We start from the raw sequence: 20,272 nt of genomic DNA on the forward strand, positions 1-20,272 counted from the left end.
TTCTCATTTCCCTTCCTCCCCCACAACAAATACTCTGTGAGGTGAGTGGGGCTGAGAGACTTCAAAGAAGTGTGACTAGCCCAAGGTCACCCAGCAAGCTGCATGTGGAGGAGTGGAGACACGAACCCGGTTCCCCAGATTACGAGTCTACCACTCTTAACCACTACACCACATTCCCGGGATGCATCTCTGAGCCATGTCTGCCTTCCTCTAGAAAGGAGGCTACCAGAGGCCTCCTTTGCTCTCTGGTATTTGTAGCATTATACTTTATTTCCAAATATGCAGCCGCCTGAAGTCCATCACTTCCACATCAGGTCTCCAGAGAAACATCACAAAATGCCATTCGCTTCCAGAGCCGAAACTTGGCTCTCTCTCTCTCTTTTCCAAGTTTCTGTCTCTGCGTCGAACAGCAGTTTCTATGGATTGACACACACACACAAACACACATGCATATGTACATCTATAAATACACATGCACACTAACTACAGTATCTCTAGTTGCAGTTACAGGTGGGTAGCCGTGTTGGTCTGCCATAGTCAAAACAAAATCGAAAATTCTTTCTAGTAGCACCTTAGAGACCAACTGAGTTTGTTCCTGGTATGAGCTTTCGTGTGCATGCAAAGGTATCTGAAGAAGTGTGCATGCACACGAAAGCTCATACCAGGAACAAACTCAGTTGGTCTCTAAGGTGCTACTAGAAAGAATTTTCGATTTTGTTTTTACAGTATCTCTAGCCAGTAGAATCTGGGCCTAGGGCATGTCCTTTTGCCAAAATGGAGCCATGTTCAGCTATTTCCTCTTCACTGTGGACCCCCCCCCCCCCCCCGCCAAAAAAAGAAAGATTACTTATTTGACTTTCTCCATAGATCAAATAACTAAAGATGTTGTCTCGCTCTCTAGTAGAACAGTGAATTTCAAACTTTCTGCCTTTAGGGAACTCTTTCCATGTTTAATGGATTGCAAACGATTCTGGTGCATGTTCCAGAACACACGCTCCATTCACACGGTAAAGTTTAGTGTGCACCCTAGCCAGACAAATTTAATACCTCCTGACACTGCAAGCAGGGGAGTGTTCACAGTGGTGGGCAAGCTGTGGTTTAGAAAACCTTCCCCTGGTTGCTGATTTTCTAACCGGGGATCTGCTGATAAACTTCCAAGGAACACAGTCTGAAAATGCGCAGGAGAAACAGTTCAAGGAATGTTTTCTATCACAGACCCCTTGGTTCCATCAGGATCTGGCATGTTTTGACCCAGATGGAAGAGGAGCAAGAGCAGGGGGTGTTTGGAAGGCTGGCACCCAGAGATGGTGGTCCTCCCCTTGGGATTCTAGATATTGGAGAAGGGGAATCAGATCTGCCAGCTCGCTCCACTGGCCCTCCTGCAGAGCACAATACTGTGTGGCCAAGAACCAGGCATCACCTCCATAGGTGGGATCAGAAGCATTTCTGTTCAGGGAAGTTTTTAATCTGTGACATTTTAATATATTTTAATACTTGTTGGAAGCCATCCAGAGTGGCTTGGGGGACCTAGCCAGATGGGCGGGGTACAAATAATAAAATTAATAATAATAATAATGTGCAGCAGTCCTATAGGGCAAGAGAGTCTCATGACTGAGCTTTCCCCATGACTTTAAAACCTTGTGTCTTCTGTTGGGACAGCTTTGTAGCTTCCGTTTGGATCAGAACCTCTTGCATTGTCATGTACCTTGGAATCATGACATCTGGATCTTGGGCTTCTCACAGAGCCTGTACCGCTTGCAGCCTGTATAAGATATATACGTATCTTGCTCTCAAGTAAGAGCTGCTGTCGTCGTGTTTTGCAACCCTAAACACCTGGAGAATGCCAGGTTGGGAACAGACAGAGAAATTAACATACATGTGTTTTTAAAAAAAACAAAAAAAACTTATCTTTTTAAGCAAAACATGGCCCCTTTACTGGCTTACCCCAGTTAAAAACCATCATGAAAATACTGGTTGCAATTCAACGATATAATAATGTTCAGAATACGCAAATCTTGATGATCGCAGATATAGGAGCAAGAAGTGAAGTTCTGACTTTACATTGGCTCAATTAGGGTGCTATTTGCCTGCTCCTTTCTGCAACAACAAAAACCCTTATTTCAAAAAGAAAAAAACAGCCCTCTCCCACTGCATCTTTTAATAACATATCCTTACAGAGGGAAATAGTCTATAGCATTCTGAAGGGTCGCTACAACCTTTGGTTCTAACCGCCAATGTTTTATGGATTCCCCCTCTCCCTTTTTTAAATTTCTTTCTCTTTTATGATTTTATTGTCTAAATTATGCCAATAAAGGATGGGTGAATTGTTCTAATCCATTTATCAACACGTCCCGATAGTTGAGCAAATCCGGCTCATTCCCACAGTCTTAACAGCTCAAGCCCAAACCTGCCTACTCGGAAGAAAGCCCTACTGAACACATCAGATGGGGTGATGCTAAACCAAAGCAAGTCTGGCTGCGGGTGAAGCCATGAATTTGAATGTGATCAGGGCTCCTTGGAGAAGAAAGGTGGGGTGAAAATAAAATAGAAATTAACATCCAATACAATACAATACGGGAGGAGACCGCAGACATTCAAGTGAGGCTCTTTTAGGTGATATACGGGAAAGCTCGGCTCTCTGCTCTGTCTGATCTGCTTCTGCCGGATTCAAGACGCACCCCAGAGCCAAAAAAGTATAGAGACACGCATTGCAGCGGAGCAGCCGCAGATTCCGGGCCAAAATGCTAACTTCCTACGCCAAGCAGGGAACGTCCTGAAAAACCGGATAGGAAGACGTTACTGGGGGTTTTCCTTTCACGCTTACTGCGTTTTGCTTGAGGGTTCTCAACAAAATCAATTTTTTTTAATTTTAAAAAAAACCCCACATTGAAAAGTACTGGGAGGGAAAGGTGCCTACGAAGAAGAACCCAACCCGCATCGCCGGAAGTATGAAACCGTGTGTCACTTTATACTTTTCCCCCCTTCCTATCTCTATGGGGTCCTGCGGCGCCGGCGGCGCGCGAGAGTGACGCCACTTCCTGTCCCTAGGTCGCCGTGCGGCTGCTGCTGCCCGCTGCCAGGCAAGGTCGCGCGGCGGGGCCGGGAGCGGAAGGCCTGTGGAGATGGCTCCTCCGGGCTCGGAGGCGGGCCGCGGCGGCGGCGGCGGGGTCGTCCCTCAGGGGACGGCTTTGGGCTACACGGCCGACGAGAAGCTCCGCCTGGAGCAGCTGAAGGTGTTGCGGCGCCGCTGGCTGAAGGACCAGGAGCTGAGCCCCAGGGAGCCCGTCCTGCCCCCGAGGAAGCCGGGCCTGGTGGAAGGCTTCTGGGAGGGATTCCTCAAGCCTGGCGGGCTCTGGAGGCAGCAGGTGAGGCCTAAGGGAGACTTCCTTTCCTCGCGGGTTTAGGTCAGGCATAGGCAAACTCGGCGGCCCTCCAGATGTTTTGGGACTACAACTCCCATCATCCCTAGCCAACAGGGCCAGCGGTCAGGGGTGATGGGAACCGTAGCCCCAAAACATCTGGAGGGCCGACGAGTTTGCCTATGCCTGGTATTGATTCATTGCAGTACCGGATTTACATATAAGCTAAACAAGCTGTAGTTTAGGGCACCACTCTTTTGGGGGGCCCCAAAAAAATTTAAAGGAAAAAAAACTGGATGTACATTTCCAAAATATAAGATAATAAATAAAGCCTACATCCAGCTACAGTGGCAAATGGCTTTAGATACCTGTTAGGTCCATAAATTACCATATTGCATATATTCAACAACAACAAAAACAGTGACCATTTGTTGTTGACAAAGGACAGCTGGACATATAAAGGGCCTCATTGCCTTCAGTAGCTTAGGGCTTCATCAAACCTAAATCCGACCCTGGTCCATTGGTCCATTGTTTGCCAATTCATTTAGTGTGCAGTGATTTATTAATTTGTTTGCTACATTGATAATCCGCCCTTGCCTTCCAAGCAGCTCCAGGCAGTGCATGTGGTTTCCATCCTCCCAACAACTCCGTTTACCTATTCGTTCATTTTACTCGTTTTATTTGCCAGTTCACTTAGCGTGCGTGCAGTTGTTTTATTCGCTTCTTACATTGATAAACCACCTTGGGGTGTTTTTGTTTCGATTCTGTATCTATGTGTTTTTATATTGTGATTTTATCCTATGAACCGTTCTGAAATGGGGAGCCACCGCAGAGAAGGCCCTGTTCTTGTGTTGCCACCCTCCACACCTCCTGAGGAGGAGGCACAGAAAGGAGGGCCTTGGAAGATGATCTCAGGGTCCGGGTAGGTTCATATGGGAAGAGGCGGTCTTTGAGGTATTGTGGTCCTGAGCCGTTTAAGGCTTTATGGGTCAAAACCAGCACTTTGAATTGGGCCCGGAAACTAGTTGGTAATCAGTGCATTCAGACCAGGATCGCTGTAATATGCTCAAACCACCGCTGAATTCTGCACTAGCTAAAGTTTCCAAACCGTTTTCAGAGGCAGCCCTATGTATAATGCCTAGCAGTAATATAACCTTGAGGTTACCAGAGCATAGACAACAGTAGGCTATCCCTGTCCAGATAGGGGTGTAGCTGGGCCACCAGCCGAAGCTGGTGGAAGGCACTCCGGGCCACTGAGGCCACCTGAGCCTCAAGCAACAACAAAGGATCAATGAGTACCCTGAAACTATGAACCTGCTTCTTCAGAGGAAGTGTAACTCCAGCAAGAGCAGGCGATCTTCCACCCATCCGCTCTAGGGAACCACCCACTGACAGTGCCTCTGTCTTAATCTGGATTGAGTTTCGGTTTGTTGGCTCTCATCCAGTCCATTACTGAGGCAAGGCACTGGTCCAGCACTTCCACTGCCTCACCTGCAGATGTAAAGGAGGAATAGAGCTGAGTGTCATCAGTATACTGCTGACAATGTACTCCAAACCTCCAGATAACCCCACCCAGCGGTTTTATGTAGTTACCTATTTGTTTGTTACATTTATAAACCCCCTTGGATGGTTTTTGTTTTGATTATGTATTTTTTGTGTTTTTATATTGGGATTATATGATGTGAACCACCCTGAGACCAGCGAGTGTGGGGCGGCGTACTAATTTAATAAATAATAATAATTTATCTTCCAAGGAGCTCAAGGCGGTGCATATGGGTTTCATCCTCACAACAACCCTGTTTACGTATTCATTTATTTTTCTTGTTTATTTGCCAATTCGCTTAGTGAGCAGTTATTTGTTTGTTTATTACATTTATAAGCCGCTTTTACCTTCCAAGGAACTTCTTGTAGCTGTGCTGGACAAGAAGGCATGAGGTTGTGACCCCAAGGCTTGCTGGAGTTTGTTCCTCTTATGACTAACCATGATATATTGTGGCACTCAAAGTAGCCCAAAGTCTGTGGCGTGAATTAATCATAAACTATTTGTTTTAATTTTTATGAATGGGGAAAATATTGTTTATATCAAAGTTCTTAAGATTTCAGGAACTAATAAGAAAAAACTGCTTATTTTTAGGTATTCAAAACCTACAAAGCTTCAAAGTTTCTTGTAGTTCGGCTCCTTATTCCTTTTTGGCTTGCCCACTATTACACCAAGTATCACCTAGCGGTATGTATTTTGTAGCATTTTGGTAATACAGCTTTGGGACCTAGCTTAGCCATAAGCATAGATTTATGGATATACAATATATATAGGGACCTTTTCTGTGGTGCTTTTCTCCACATCTCCAACCTGCCTTTTGCTGAAAATCTTAGGTTGCTGTTTAGAAACAGTCAGTCAACTTCTTAAGCCCAGGAGGATGGACTCCCTGTCTGTGTGACATCATTTTCCTTCAGCAACATCTTGGCTGTAAAGTTTAACTCCTGTCCCCCAGGTTTAAGGAGTTGAAAGGCACCCTTCCCTTTTGGGGAACAGGAGTTAGAACAACAGAACACTTTCCTCTCCTCTCCTCTCCTCTTCTGCTCTCCTCCCACCCAGCTTAACAAGATTGTCAAAGCTGACTGCACTGACAGTACATTCAGTAGGTGCTTAGGCACACAGGTAAAAGGGGGGTCTGTGTATTGGAAAAATAATAGTCAAACTTTTTTGATTCTTTTGCCATTAAAAAAATACCTTTGACTGGCTAAAATTTCTCATATATACTGTTGCTTTTGAATTAGGCACTGTAGATATACTTGCTATACTTTAAAGCTACTTTCTGAAGGTTTTTTTTTGCCTAGAAAAGTGCAGTGTAAATAGCTGAACAAGTACATATAATTTTGTGCTAATGCCATAGATCAGATTGTGCCTTCCTGTTCATGGGAGTGAAGCATTCTATTGGGATTCCCCCCCCCCCTCAGCTGTGGAGGACCTTGGCTCACTTAAGAGGGCACAATGAGCTTCGGCGAAGCAAAATAGTTGCAAGCTATAAGGGACTGAAAAGCTATTGAGATAGGACGGGGTTTAACAAATGCCCAAAGATCTTTCAGAATTGTGACTTCCCTTGGAATCCTTAAGATTGCTATTTTCATTCACAGTGTCGGCCATACGGAATAGTCGAGACGAAGCCCAAGATATACCCAGTGAGTAGAATTTGCTTTTATTCCTTTGGCAGTCTGCTGTATAAAGAATTAATAAAGCGACTATGTAGAGCAGGAGTGGAGAACCTCAGACCTGAGGGATCAATGGGGCCCTCTGGGTCTCTCTGTCCAGTCCTGTGTTATGGCCTCTCAGGCCATATACATCACTGTTCCTGCTCTGTGGTTTCAAGTGCTTATGCCAGGCTGAAATATGTTCATAAACCGTGGGGATCCCTTTTGCTTGTTTTGGTGAAGAATCAGGAGAGTTGTGTGTGTGTATAGACAAACATCTGACTTTTGTGTGTCTGAAAAGTATCCTACTGGACAAAGGAAAGTTGCTCTGCCCATTTTTTACTGGCCATGTCTGATTTTGCCTCTGGCTACCCAACCTTCCATTCCGTCCTGCACCTTCTGGAGGGCTGCCCATGAGAGAATGGGACCATTGAGCTGAAAATGGTTACCTACCCTTTGTATGCAAGGAAAGGTAAAGCACAAAACCAGCAGCACATATTAAAACTTTTACCTATAGGTCATAGAATTGTAGAGCTCGAAGGACCATGAGGGTATTCTCATCCAACCCCCTGCAAGCTTTTGGCCCACGTGTATAGGGCCCCTGAAAACAGCGTGTTGTTTGTTTCTGTGGGGCTGGTGTAAATACACAAGTCATTCTCTGTTCCTGGTATAAGAAATACAGTTCCAGAGTGAGTATTTTCACTAACAGATAGCAGGTTTGGAGACCCGGCCAGATGGGCAGGGTACAAATAATAAATTATTATTATACTTATTTCTCTGCTCTAGGAAGACTTTGTTTTTTATGGTACAGGTAAATCGCAACTTAACGCTCATTTAAGTTGTGCACATCCAGCTTTATGGACTTGGCAATTTAAAAAAATAAATAAAGGGAGCAGGTGCCCGAGAAAAAAGACTTTGGCAATCCCACCCACCCTTGAACCCAATGGGTTTTGTCAATACACAATTTTGGGTTTAGGAGCTCGCCCCAGGACGCAACCCCATTTAAGTCAAGAGTTGCCTGTATAGCAAAGTATACGTGGTTTTGAAAGAGTGAGTTTAGTAAATCAGTTATATAGTTGGAATTTCTGATTTGCAAGAAAATATTTCCAAAATGTACAGAAATAGGAACAAAATTGGTACTGAAGGATATGTACTTCATTCGGTGTCTAAAATAACTGTTCGGTATCTAAAATGAGTAGAATGATGATTTCTTTTAACTTCTTAGGGTGACACAATTATGGAGACAGGGGAAGTAGTTCCCCCATTGGCAATACCCAGCAGCCATCATTAAGAGGCTCAAGAACTTGGAAAACTACAGGCGCACGTCTGTCTTCAGGATGTATCAGATTTAACAATAAATGTGACTTCCAGACTTACTAGTATGGCTTTTCATTTTTTGAAATAAACATATTATTTCTCTGACTTGCTGTTCAGACCAGTAATGGAACATCCCTGCAAGGCACACAGCAGTGAACAATCTTACGAATTAATAGCATTTTCTGATAGCATGGACTGCCTACCCCAAAGAAAGGGATAGCATGTGATAATGTGTTCAGTCTCTCAGTGCAATTCTTGTTGGTATTGCTATTGAATTCACTCATAATTCCGGATGCAGGTCAAGGAGAGAAGAGACTGCAGCTTTGCTTGTATTGGGGGCGGGGAGAGAGAGCACAGGCTTCAACCATCACTTAAAACTATTCATGTCATGAAGTGTAATACACTAAACAGTTTAACAAGCATTTAAAAACATGGCAGAATGAACCCTTTGATACCTGAACAAAGCCAAATAGGAAAAGAAATTAAAGCTACACTTTATATAGACATATAAATTATGCTGCCATAAAAAAATCAATAACCCTTTAAAAATGACCTTATAAAGCATGGGTAGGCAAACTAAGGCCCAGGGGCCGGATCTGGCCCAAACACCTTCTAAATCCGGCCCGCAGACAGTCCAGGAATCAGCGTGTTTTTACATGAATAGAATGTGTCCTTTTATTTAAAATGCATCTGTGGCTTATTTGTGGGGCCTGCCTGATGTTTTTACATGAGTAGAATGTGTCATTTTATTTAAAATGCATCTCTGGGTTATTTGTGGGGCATAAGAATTCATTTCCCCCCCCCCTTCAAAATATAGTCCATCCGCCCCCCCCCCAAGGTCTAAGGGACAGTGGACCAGCTTCCTGCTGAAAAAGTTTGCTGACCCGTTATAAAGTGTAGACTTATGCATGATCTCCCATTTAATTGCAAGGTAGATCTTTTATTACAAGGATTTGCCAAGCATATACTTCTGCGTAATTGAGAACAGTGTAAACTATCGGGATGGGGAGGAGTAAGAATGTTTCTTCAAAATCATGTACTGTCATTTGAGATTAGTCATTGGAAAATTGAGCTTTGGCTGGAATGCAGGACTTGCTGTGGAGTAGCCCTTCATTTTGTTACTACTCAGAAGTAGAGTAGCCGTTCATTTTGTTACTACTCGCCTTTAATCTCTTAATATATTATTGATATTGCATTGTAAATATTAATGATTATATTGCTTTCAGATGTTCCAACACTTCTGTGTCTGGGCTGTTAAAACACTTCCATGTATGATCACTGTCTTACTGAAATAAATCCAGCGGAAAAAATTACAGCTGCATTGTTACCAATTTATTGCTTCAACAGTAGAATTCTATAATCTGTTTTGAACATGGAATTAAGGAGTGACCTCTCCACCTTAAAATAATGAGTTTGTCATTCAACCTACAATCCTATATACATAAAGTTGGAGTGTTCTTAGGTGTGGCATGTCTCCCTTTGTGCTTGGCTATCAGGGCCAATTGCCAGATTGATGCAAGTGGAAAGGAAGGATACAGTGGTGATCCTGAGGCTATGCACACTCTTCTTACAGAATTTTCTCACAACACAGCAAGACCATGCTGAATGCTATCGCTGCCAAACAGAGATTAGTAAACAGTGATAAATTGTACAGTTCAGGTTGAAGATCAGACTGGTTGTGCCGGAAAAGGAATATCAGCTCAGTCTTGGGAGAAGGAGAACTTCTCAAAGGAAGGAGAAGAGATGCGAACTGACTGGGGATTTTATTTATTCTTGCATTTCTTCCAAGTAGCTCAAGGTGGGAGACGGTTCACCTCTATTTCATCCTTACAGCAGCTCTGGGATATTATGTGCTCCTTTCATTATTCACACATAAACCATCTCCAAGTGACTTAGAAAATTTTAAAGCATAAAGGATGGTATAAAATTTGAAAGAAGAGCAATGCATACAAATAAACCTATAAAAGAAATGCAACAAAACAGCAAAACTTCAGCCAATACGTTACGCTGAGAGGATGGCCAGGTTTCACCCTGTGTGCTTCATGACTGAGTGGGATTTGAACCATTGTCTCCCAGCTGGTAGTTTGACACTAAGCACTGCGCACACTGTTTCTTTTTTTAGATTTCAGAAAGAGTAAAAGACATAAGAAAGAAAGCCTGAAAAAGCTACTGGATTTCATCCATTTTCACTATACATGTGATAAATCAGGTTTGCTGATAAAATATGTTCAGAAGTGATCCAGATATTTAAAACAGGCTCTTTTAGGATGTCAACCTAAAGCCTCATGCTTGAAGTGAAGTGTATCCGAAATTCCGAATCAGTGAAATGGAAGGGATCTGAACTCTAAAAGTTGTATTCTTAGTTGATGTTAGCAGACAGGCATGTGAAAAGAGAACATTCTTTTTCATTGAGAACATAAATTCCTTCCAGGTGTTTTCTTGTTCTAATCCTTATTTCAGAAGTTTCAGTGTTTTTATTTTGCTTTTGTAAATCTTCTTGCTATCTTTGAATTCAGATTCTTTTCACAGCTCATTCCAGCCACACGAAAAACAATTGTGGATATCTTCACATCGCTGCATGGCTTGTGGGAATGTTTTGCTGCTGAATGTCTCACAGATTCTTTGTTTCTGCGGGGTAGTCTTCCTTCAGCTGCCATTTGGCTGCTATTCGTGTTGCATAAATGACATATCCCCATGAGAGCAATACAATAGTGAGAAGAATCTGTTAAAGGCAGAATAAAAGAGTGTTTATAGACATTTACATTTGACATGGGAAGCTTGTTTCCAGGCAGAATAAAATGGCTTCTCTTAAGCAGCCCTGTGCCATACATTTAAAACAGTAAATGCATTAAACCCCTCTAAATAGCCATGGCCTCTGCCAAAGAATGCTGGGAACTGTAGTTTGCTAAGGGTGCCAAGAGTTGTTAGACTGAGAAACCCCTATACAGCGCATAGTGCTGCAATTCCCAGAGTTTCCTGGGAAGGGAGACTGTGAAACCACCACATTGTATTTCTGCAAGGAGAACAGGGCTCTCCTAACAACTCTGCACCCTTACACTACAATTCTCAGGAGTCACTGCCTGCAGCTGGGGCCAGTGCTCCAAATGAAAAACTTACATTATAATTAGAGACTGGTGCTGATAACACCATGGTTGCAGGTTCAATCCCCTTGTGGGACAGCTGTATATTCATTAACTCCTGTATTTCAGTGGGGTTGGACTAGATGATCCTCGGGGTACTCCTTTCCAACTCTACCATTCTGTGAATTGCAGCATAATGCGCCCTTGGCCTGCGTACCCAGGAAACATGCACAGGATTGCAGCCCAGTAATGCAGGATCCTGCGCCTGTCTGCACACCAACCAGCCTCAATTGGTGGACACGGGACAGGATCGCAGCCCAAACCGCCGCCTACCAAACTTCCCGTTGCCATGAAGGGCGTCGGGAGCCTGACTCCCTGCTTGCTACGGAAGAGGCCAAAAGGAAGCACGAGCCTAGCGCCACAGGCGCCTTACCAGCGAGTATATCCACTCCAGCGTCCTCCGGCTGACTTGCGCCATTCTCGCGCTGCCTCCGACTCGCAACCCGCAGCGGAGTCTCGGGAAGTTGCGTGGACAGGAAAGGGAACCAGCGGCTGCGTCCCGGGGAGCCATTTTCCTTAAGGGAGGCAAAGTTCTCGACACATCCCGTTGCTCGAAGGCGGCCCTTTCCTTGCGACTCTCTCCCGCGCAGGAGAAGCGCCGACGGCTGCAAACCTGCCGAGAGCACCAGTCCCGGGGCTCAACTCCCACCGAGCACGCCTCGCTCTGGGTTCGAGTTCTCCCTTCCCTGAAGAAGCATTCAGCATGCATTTTGCTTTAAGGCCCCCCCCCCCGGGTCCCGCGGCGCTCCTTCCCGGCCTAAACCGTGCATAGGATCGCAGCTTTAAAATGCTTGCGATCCTGCGACCCAGTTATTTGGGAGCAAGGTCCTTGGAGCTCCAGGGCTTGCTTCCAAGGAGGGATGCTCCGGTTTGGGCGCCAGGGAGGGAGCCTAGCTTCCCCGCTCGCTTGCGGTACCCGGACCCACGGCGGGCGCCTTTGGGGAAACGGTTTCTATAGGAAGCCTTTGATCCCCACTCTCATCCAGTTTAAAACAAAATAAAAATGGTGCCAGGAAGTCTCGCTTATCTATCTATCTATCTATCTATCTATCTATCTATCTATCTATCTATCTATCTATCTATCTATCTCTACAGTATCTATATCTAATTCAGTACCTGCATGGCTTTAAAAACCTGGGTCTTGCGCGGTGATTAGACTACAACTCCCATCATCCCTAGCTAACAGGACCAGTAGCAAGGGATGATGGGAATTGTAGTCCAAAAACGGGGCATTTGAGAAACACTGGCTGACAGATAGACAGATCTGCAAGGGGGGCTGGGACGGGGGGGGGGCAAAACAGAAACCGACATTATAAGGCTGGGGGAGGGGTGGGCTTCCCTTGATTGACAGTAAACGGCCACGACTTGTGGCGTCAACGGGGGAAGGGGTCTGGGGGGTTGGGGTGACATAGCAGGGGTACCTTTAACTCTACCCTCCCTTGTTTTGTTTTCCTGTTAACCCGGAAACGGAAAAGGTTGCGCATCCGGGTCGGCCAGGGCAAGAGCCGGAGCCATCGTGAAAAGCAGCCTCCCCTCCCCGCCGCCGCTGTCGCCCGCGACGCCGATGGGTGACCCGCGGGAGCTTCGCAGCCGAGCCTCTGGGGCCAACGGCCCCCGGCGCCAGAGATCGAAGGCTCAGGTGAGCGTTGGGCTGGGGGGGGGGCGCGGCGAGGATAGCGGGGAGAGAGAGAGAGAGAGAGAAGGCCGGGTCATCCGGGCACTCCGCCTCCGTGTCCCCCCCCCCAACCACACACACACCTCCCTCCGCTGTTAACGACACACGCCCAGCCAGTCGCCCCGGCGCTCGGCGCGCGCCTGCGCAGGGATACTCCTTGGCCCCCCAGGGACGCCGGTGTCAGTCTATAAGGCTCCCCCCTCCCCCTGGGAATGTGGTAGGTGGTGGGGAGAAAGTGGAGATTTGGTTAAAATTATTGTATTTTAATATTTTGCTGGAAGCCGCCCCGAGTGGCTGGATAAACCCAGACAGTTAGGCGGGGTATGTGTGTGTGTGTGTGTGTGTGTGTATAAAATATACATAATAATGACAGTAGTGTTGAATCGAGCAATAATAATAATAATAATAACACACACACACACACATACAAAATACCCCGCCCAACTGGCTGGGTACATACATATATATATATATATTAATTATTATTATTATTATTATTGCTCGATTCAACACTACTGTCATTATTATGTACAAGAAACACAATGTATATGCCGTACGGAAACCAGTAAGTTATATTACCAATAACCTTTATAACCAGTAGCATAATATTATATAGGCGGGGGGCGGGGGGAGGTTGCTCCAGCCACTGGGTGCCTTCCTAAATATACAGGTGAAACTCGAAAAATTAGAACATCGTGGAAAGGTTCGTTTCTTTAAGTAATTCAACTTAAAAGGTGAAACTAATATATGAGATAGACTCATGACATGCAAAGCAAGATATTTCAAGCCTTTATTTGTTATAATTGTGGTGATTATGGCGTACAGCTGATGAGAACCCCAAATTAACAATTTCAACTTTGGGGTTCTCATCAGCTGTACGCCATAATCATCACAATTATAACAAGCAAAGACTTGACATATCTCGCTTTGCATGTCATGAGTCTATCTCATATATTAGTTTCACCTTTTAAGTTGAATTACTTAAAGAAACGAACCTTTCCACGATGTTCTAATTTTTCGAGTTTCACCTGTATATTTAGGAAGGCACCCAGTGGCTGGAGCAACCTCCCCCCGCCCCCCGCCTATATAATATATTAAACTCCAGTAGCTAATGAAAACAATTGCTTACATAAATGGACTTTTCCACGATATTCTAATTTTTCGAGTTTCACCTGTATATCAGTACATAATAAAACACTAAACCTTGAAATGCTTCCCTATACAAGGCTGCTTTCTAAGGTGTTAGTGGGAGGAATTTTTTTTTTTACTTTGTTTAAACATTATATAGTTGCTCATCAATGTCACTATCAATATGTAGACGAAACACAACGTTCGCACCGTTTGGCCGTAAGGAAAGCAATAAGGAAACCAATAATATGTATAACCAATATATAACCAATTATGTTATATATAGGAGGTTGCCCCAGCCACTCTGGGTGCTTTCCAATAAGAACATAATAAAGCATTAAACCTTAAAACACTCCCCTTAAAACACTTCTAAACGTTATATAGTTACTCATCTGTCATCAATGTCACTATCATTATTATGTACTAAAAACACAATGTGTGTCTCGCTTGGCTGTAAGGACCAATATTACTACTACTACTACTAATAATAATAATAATAATTAATAATAATATGCCGTCCATCTGACTGGGTTGCCCCAGCCACTCTGGTTGGCTTTCAACAGCTTAAGCACAGTAAAACACCGAACATTAGAAGCCTCCCTATACAGGGTTGCCTTTCAGATGTCAGATAGTTGTTTATTTCTTTGACATCTAATGGGAGGGCATTCCAAAAAAACCACACAAAATATTAATATTCTCAGTCAAACCAGCAGCTTAAAAAGTAGCTGAACCTCATAGAGCTTCCACACGTCTGGATTGGTGTTTTAAGGAGGCGCCTGCCTGGTGTCAGTCGAGGGGGGGTTGTGTTTTGGCTCCTTTAGGTCTAGGAAGAGTCCCTTGGGGTTCTTAAGAAGGTCCTTCTGTGTTTAGGCCGGCCGGTCCAACTTTTCATACCAAGTGGGCCACAAGAGTACTTTGACACAGAACCCATGGGCTGCACACTGCCTTGTGCGGCGAGGGGGGGGGAGCCCAAATTTGACACCCCGGCCCGGCCCCAGTTGCTCTGCCTTCCCAAAGCTGTGTAAGTGAGGAGCCAGGCTTTGGGAAGGAGGTGTGAGGGGTTCTGACAGGGTCCCAGAAACTCCACCACCACCACCTCCTTCCCAAAGCTGGTAAAGCAATGACTAGGCTTTGGGAAGGAAGTGGGCAAATTGTAGGACCCTGTCAGAGCCCTCAAGCCTCCTTCCCAAAGTCAGGCACATCGTTCACACAGCTTTGGGAGGACATCATGATGCTGAGAACTGACAGCCAAAAATGCCTTGAGGGCTGCATGTGTCCCTTAGGCTGTGCACTCAACCACCTTGTGCAAAGGGCTTTCATGTTGACCAAAGCACCAAACTTTGAAATGACAGCTGTCAAGGGCCACTCCTTTAACAGACACATCATTTAGATAATATTGATGCAGTATTGTATCCTGTGTTGTGGTTAGATCCAGCTTCACTGCTGCCTCTGTCTTCTTTGCGTTTTTTCTCCCTCTGTGCTTTGCCGTCCTGGTTATGGAGACATGGAAGATGTTTCTTCTGCTGTCAGTATAGAAACTGTTTGGACTGGTAAAGCAGGGATGGCGTTCTCTGTTTCATCAGCCAAAAATAGCTTTTTGCAACTGTGAACTTAACAGAACAGGTATGAGAGAATGGTGCATGGCCTAGGGATAATGATAGGGGACTGTTTCCGGGGCTGCAGCCAGATTAAGCTCATGGACCAGAGGTTCCCCATCTCTGTGGTTGGAAGTTCAGTTGGCTGACACTCTGTAATTTCACTTCCAGCTAACTCAGCACTGATTTGGATCAGCACAGATTGCTGAGTGCACATGGATCATTGTCTCTTTTTTTTCTTATTTGCAGAATGTGGCATCGGTGACAGAAGACTTCACAGTGGATCGGTGTTCACCTAAAGTTGGCACCGATAAGCTGAATCAAACAATGTCCGTAGATGCCTCACCGGACTCCAAGTGTCCGATCTGCCTGGACAAGTTTGAAAATGTGGCCTACTTGGACCATTGTTGGCACAAGTTCTGCTTTCGTTGCGTGCAGGAGTGGTCCAAAAACAAGGCCGAATGCCCGCTCTGCAAGCAGCCTTTCCACTCCATTGTGCACAGCATGAGATCGGAAGATGACTTTAAGGTTTATACAGTACGGCCTTCAGACACGGACTATTTCGCTAATCCTGACGGGAGGCGATTCCGTTACCGAACAACTTTAACAAGGGAGCGCCGTACATCAGCTTATCCCCGGAGAAGTTCCTCTTCTCGAAGGACTGTCTCCCCTCCAGACAATGGGATTTTGTTTGAAGGGTTATCTGGCCAGACGACGAGGCAGAGAAATGCAGAAATGCATCAAATGATCAGGCGTCTTGCTTCGAGGCGACAAGCCAGCTTAGAAGGCAGGTCCATGCGTCAGATTCAAGAGCAGGACATAATCAACTTCCGAAGAGCTCTGTACCGCTCTGGCGCACGTGTCAGGAGCATTGAGGACGGAGGGCGCTATAGAGACATATCGGCTGAATTTTTCCGCAGGAATCCTGCCTGCCTCCATAGGCTCGTTCCATGGCTAAAGCGTGAACTCACAGTCCTGTTCGGCGCTCATGGGTCTCTGGTCAACATTGTGCAGCATATCATCATGAGTAATGTGACCAGATACGATCTGGAAAGCCAAGCATTTGCTGACGACTTAAAGCCTTTCTTACTTCATCGCACGGTACACTTTCTGCACGAGTTCATCAGCTTTGCCAGATGCCCGTTTAACATAGAGGCATATGATCAGCACGCAAACTATGATTGCCCTGCTCCATCCTACGAAGAAGGGAGCCGGTCTGATTCCTCCATTATTACAATCTCTCCAGATGAGGCAGATGCTCAAGAACCAGACCACAGTTCCTTTGCGGCTGGTATTGGTCAGGCACCATGGGATGATGAGACGCCTGGTCCATCGTACTCCACTTCAGAGCAGGTTCGTGCCGCCGTATCTACTGCATTGGACACTTCGGAAAGCTCCGACGGAGAGCCCTCTGCTAACCCAGCTGAGTTGCAGGCTCAGTTGCCGGCTAGCATGGAGATGAATGGTGACAGCTGCGATTCCTCCGACAACTGTGTTATTGTTGGCTACGTGAAGCCGTTAGCAGAGAGAACGCCCGAACTAGTGGAGCTGTCTTCCGACTCTGAGGAATCTGCTGGCGAGAAAAGCGAAGATGTGAAGGCAGTGCAGCCCATCCAGTATCACAGTTTTAGTGACACCGATGCCAGTGGGTCCGCGTCACCGTTCTCCATTGGGTCTGGAGATGGGAGCACCAGTTGTAAAGCCAGCGTGTCCCTATCCAATAAAAGGAAATCCAAAAGGAGTGAAAAGGGCAGTAGCAAAACCAGAGAACCAGCTACCCGATCTTGGCTACAAAGCTCTCCTACAAAAAGAGATGGTGACGATGACTACAGTTTATCCAAAAGGAGGAAATGTGAATCGCATTCACGTAGCAGAGAGCATCGTGGCCTCAAAAGTAAGAGGAAGCATCACAGTATGGAGAAACGGAAAAGGAAGAGAGACGGTAGCAGACATAAGCATAGGAAGGACAAGAAGAGGTCAAGGACCCGAGACAAGAGTCTGTCTCGAAAAAGCCAAACTCTTTCTGTGAGTAGTGAGAGCATTGAATCTAGAGATCTAAGCCGATCTAGATCACACAGCAACGACTACAGCAAAAGTAGATCAAAGAGCAAAGACAGTGATTACTACGTAAGAGACAGTTACGTAAGAGATGGCAAGTACAAATGGGAGTGCACCATTTACAGCAGAAATTCGGCCCGAGATGGGTATGAATCATCTTACAGGAGAAGGATTCAGGCCAGAGCTCGGTATTCAAGGCAGTCTGCTAGCCCTGACTACAGAGTGCAGTCCTTTTCTGAACGGATGAATACTCGAAATCCAAGAGGTCACAGAGAAAGCAGGTATTACTATTATGAGAGGCGCAGATCAAGAAGTCGCTCCAGCAGCAGGTCGAGGACTCCTCCCAGAGGGCCCGAGAGAGTGCGATCTGAGAAGCCCAGCGGGAAAAGGAAATATAAAACCCGTCACCTGGAGAGTGCCCACGCAGGAAGTGAAGAAGCCTCTTCTGCAAAAGATGCAAGCGCCCTTGAAAAACCTTCGCCAAAATACAGGGGCTTTGACAAAAAGGCGGGGAGGCAACCTGAGGCCGAGAGTCGGCACAAGAAAAGGATGCAAATATCAAGGAGCCCAAGCGTGGAGATTATTTATGAAGGGAAAGCCACTGACATGGCAATGCATCATAAAAAGAAGAGGAAAAGAGAGAGGAAGCCACACAAGAACCACATTGACCCTTCTCCGTTTTCTTCTCCGGTGGTAATAACAATTGACAGTGACAGTGATAAAGACACTGAGATCCAGGAGAACACAGAATATGAAAGTAGCATTTCCTGGAGTCCTACAATCCCGCAAAATGAGAGAGAGCCGGAGTCTCCTCCGCCGCTCTTGGAAACCAGAGACTGTAATTATGACAGAGTTGACAATTTGGAAAGTGTGGAGAAGGACAACATTGTTACTTCCACTACTAGGACGGTGGAAGAAGATGAGACTTCAAATGGAGACGTACAGCCGCAAGGAGCAGCCCACGGACACACCTCTACTTTGACAGACTCTGGTACTTCATCCAGCACAGGAAATCAGCCTAGCAGTGTAGAAGCTGAATCTCCCGGCCTGTTGCCAACCGCCAGAGCTCCTTTGCTGTTAAGGATCTCAAGGAAACTTATTGAACATTCACGTCAATTGGACTCGCCAGAGCAGAAAGTATAGCTCCTAAGATAGAACTGTTTTCAAACAAGGATGTTTCCCCCTCTCCCCCACAATCAGACTTTTCTTGAAAGTGACAAACTTCCTCATGGTTTCTGTGCTAAGAATTATGAAATCATTTACACATCAACGCATAAAGAAGGTCTTGTCCTCCCATTTTTATACATAATCCCAAGAAAGCAGACCATCACTAATCTCCAACCCGCTTCCCCCTAAGAGTTTATGTTTCCTGTGTCACAAAATCATACTGTTCCTCTCCCCCCCCCCCCGCTGGCCACCCCTGTAATATAAACCCTCTGGTATCAGTTGGGAAATAAATTCAGGTTTAATTTTGCCATGTCCTTAATCTGCTTAGATTGACCTTGCTTTGTGCCATCGATTCTCCACTTTAATGGATCACTTCCAACCATACTCTTTTCGCTGCTCCTGCCCTTCCTTTCCCAACTCGCTCTCTTCCTGTGCTGCTTCACGCACTCTGTGTGATACCCAACAAAGTCACACCCAAGAGTAGACCCATTGAAATCAATTAACATTTCAGTGTCTCTGCTCTGAATACGATTAACATTGGCTATCACACTTTTTCAAGCAGCGGGCTGCTGGATCCAGACCTGAGGTACCCCACCCCACCAATAAAGATCCATGGTTGTTAAAGAATCTTGATTCAGGCTGCCCTTTGAGCAAGTATTTCACAGGAGTTCCAATAAAGACGTTCCTGAAATCTATTATGTTTACCGTCTGCACGCTTATTTGCTTTCCAGTTTGCACATTGAATATTGCTAGAGAAGCCCATGGCATATGCAAGTCTGGTTATCTTAAAAACAAAACTACAGAATTTTTGTAGACAATCTAGCACAGTCATTCTTCAATGATGGAAGACTAAGAAATAGAGGTTTTCTGGTATTTAAGTGGAGTGCTAAGCTGCCAGCAGAGGATGTAAAGGGAGAAGACATGGGAAGGTGAGAGCTCTGGTTTGGAACCAGTGAGAGGTCCTAAAAGGTTTCATTGGTTATTCCCCATGACCAGATCTTGCAAAATGATGTTTGAGTCGGCCGCTGATGCTGCATAGCAAAAGGAGCTGTTTAGAATGAATAGTTAACTTCAGGTGTGGGAAAATTGGGTTCGTCTATAAAAGAGAAATGAAATAGATTTCATAATAAATACAGAAGAGTGATGTCTTCTTAATTTGCCTGGGGTTTGGGGTTTTTTTTTTTGTCTTGAGTGCTGAGCATCGCTCCTCATAGGGGTTTTAAGCTTACATCTTCCTATAGACATAAAAATGTAAGTCTGTCCTTGTGCAGCTCCCGTTGAAGGATTTGTAGTGCCACACCGCTGTCCTGGGTTTGCACAAAGTCAGAGCGCAGCCCCGTCGGAGGATTTCAGGCGTTTCATCTCAATCCTGTCAGGCTGGCACAAAGACAAGATGCACAACAGTTGGGAATAAGATGGGAGAGACAGTGAGGGGGGAAAGTGGTGATTTTAAACAATGGCAGAAGTTTGAGTAGAGTGAGCAGGGGGTGACACAGGGAAGAATGGCAGTTTAAAACAAAGTTTGAGTTCAATAAAGGAGGTTGGAAAGGCTCTCTTGCATTAGCTTTCTGGTGTTGGATTCTCTGCTAGTTCTCCTTGTCAAAACTTTTTTTTTTTTTAAGGAACAACAACTCAGTGTCCCTC

At 45.4% G+C, this 20,272-nt stretch overlaps 3 protein-coding genes across 3 annotated transcripts; 2 read left to right on the forward strand and 1 right to left on the reverse strand.

Annotated features, from left to right (window-relative positions):
* The first annotated feature begins 3,066 nt into the window (after positions 1 to 3,066).
* Positions 3,067 to 7,924, forward strand: NDUFB6 (NADH:ubiquinone oxidoreductase subunit B6). Its single transcript, XM_033173637.1, has 4 exons — positions 3,067 to 3,365; positions 5,494 to 5,586; positions 6,495 to 6,539; positions 7,774 to 7,924. The coding sequence occupies exons 1-4, from the start codon at positions 3,123 to 3,125 to the stop codon at positions 7,837 to 7,839; spliced, it is 447 nt and encodes a 148-aa protein (XP_033029528.1). The 5' UTR covers positions 3,067 to 3,122; the 3' UTR covers positions 7,840 to 7,924.
* Positions 7,925 to 9,370: 1,446 nt separating this feature from the next.
* SMIM27 (small integral membrane protein 27) lies at positions 9,371 to 11,545 on the reverse strand. The gene is made up of 2 exons (XM_033173730.1): positions 11,379 to 11,545; positions 9,371 to 10,587 (listed from the first exon to the last, which is right to left on the reverse strand). Exons 1-2 carry the CDS (start codon positions 11,514 to 11,516, stop codon positions 10,477 to 10,479), a joined length of 249 nt encoding a protein of 82 aa, XP_033029621.1. The 5' UTR covers positions 11,517 to 11,545; the 3' UTR covers positions 9,371 to 10,476.
* Positions 11,546 to 12,567: 1,022 nt separating this feature from the next.
* Positions 12,568 to 19,323, forward strand: TOPORS (TOP1 binding arginine/serine rich protein, E3 ubiquitin ligase). The gene is made up of 2 exons (XM_033173318.1): positions 12,568 to 12,644; positions 15,653 to 19,323. Exons 1-2 carry the CDS (start codon positions 12,570 to 12,572, stop codon positions 18,602 to 18,604), a joined length of 3,027 nt encoding a protein of 1,008 aa, XP_033029209.1. The 5' UTR covers positions 12,568 to 12,569; the 3' UTR covers positions 18,605 to 19,323.
* The last annotated feature ends 949 nt before the right edge of the window (positions 19,324 to 20,272 follow it).

This window comes from Lacerta agilis, chromosome 16, assembly GCF_009819535.1.
Source record: "Lacerta agilis isolate rLacAgi1 chromosome 16, rLacAgi1.pri, whole genome shotgun sequence".
Taxonomy (NCBI): Eukaryota; Metazoa; Chordata; class Lepidosauria; order Squamata; family Lacertidae; genus Lacerta; species Lacerta agilis.

What these genes read in the sequence shown, in the direction of transcription:
- NDUFB6 (XM_033173637.1), top strand. Translation starts at nt 3,123, where the DNA reads ATGGCTCCTCCGGGCTCGGAGGCGGGCCGCGGCGGCGGCGGCGGGGTC. An exon ending in GCGGGCTCTGGAGGCAGCAG is followed by an intron (nt 3,366 to 5,493) that starts GTGAGGCCTAAG and finishes GCTTATTTTTAG; the next exon opens with GTATTCAAAACCTACAAAGC. An exon ending in CGAAGCCCAAGATATACCCA is followed by an intron (nt 6,540 to 7,773) that starts GTGAGTAGAATT and finishes TTAACTTCTTAG; the next exon opens with GGTGACACAATTATGGAGAC.
- SMIM27 (XM_033173730.1), bottom strand. Translation starts at nt 11,516, where the DNA reads ATGGCTCCCCGGGACGCAGCCGCTGGTTCCCTTTCCTGTCCACGCAAC. An exon ending in TGGAGTGGATATACTCGCTG is followed by an intron (nt 10,588 to 11,378) that starts GTAAGGCGCCTG and finishes TGCCTTTAACAG; the next exon opens with ATTCTTCTCACTATTGTATT.
- TOPORS (XM_033173318.1), top strand. Translation starts at nt 12,570, where the DNA reads ATGGGTGACCCGCGGGAGCTTCGCAGCCGAGCCTCTGGGGCCAACGGC. An exon ending in GCCAGAGATCGAAGGCTCAG is followed by an intron (nt 12,645 to 15,652) that starts GTGAGCGTTGGG and finishes TCTTATTTGCAG; the next exon opens with AATGTGGCATCGGTGACAGA.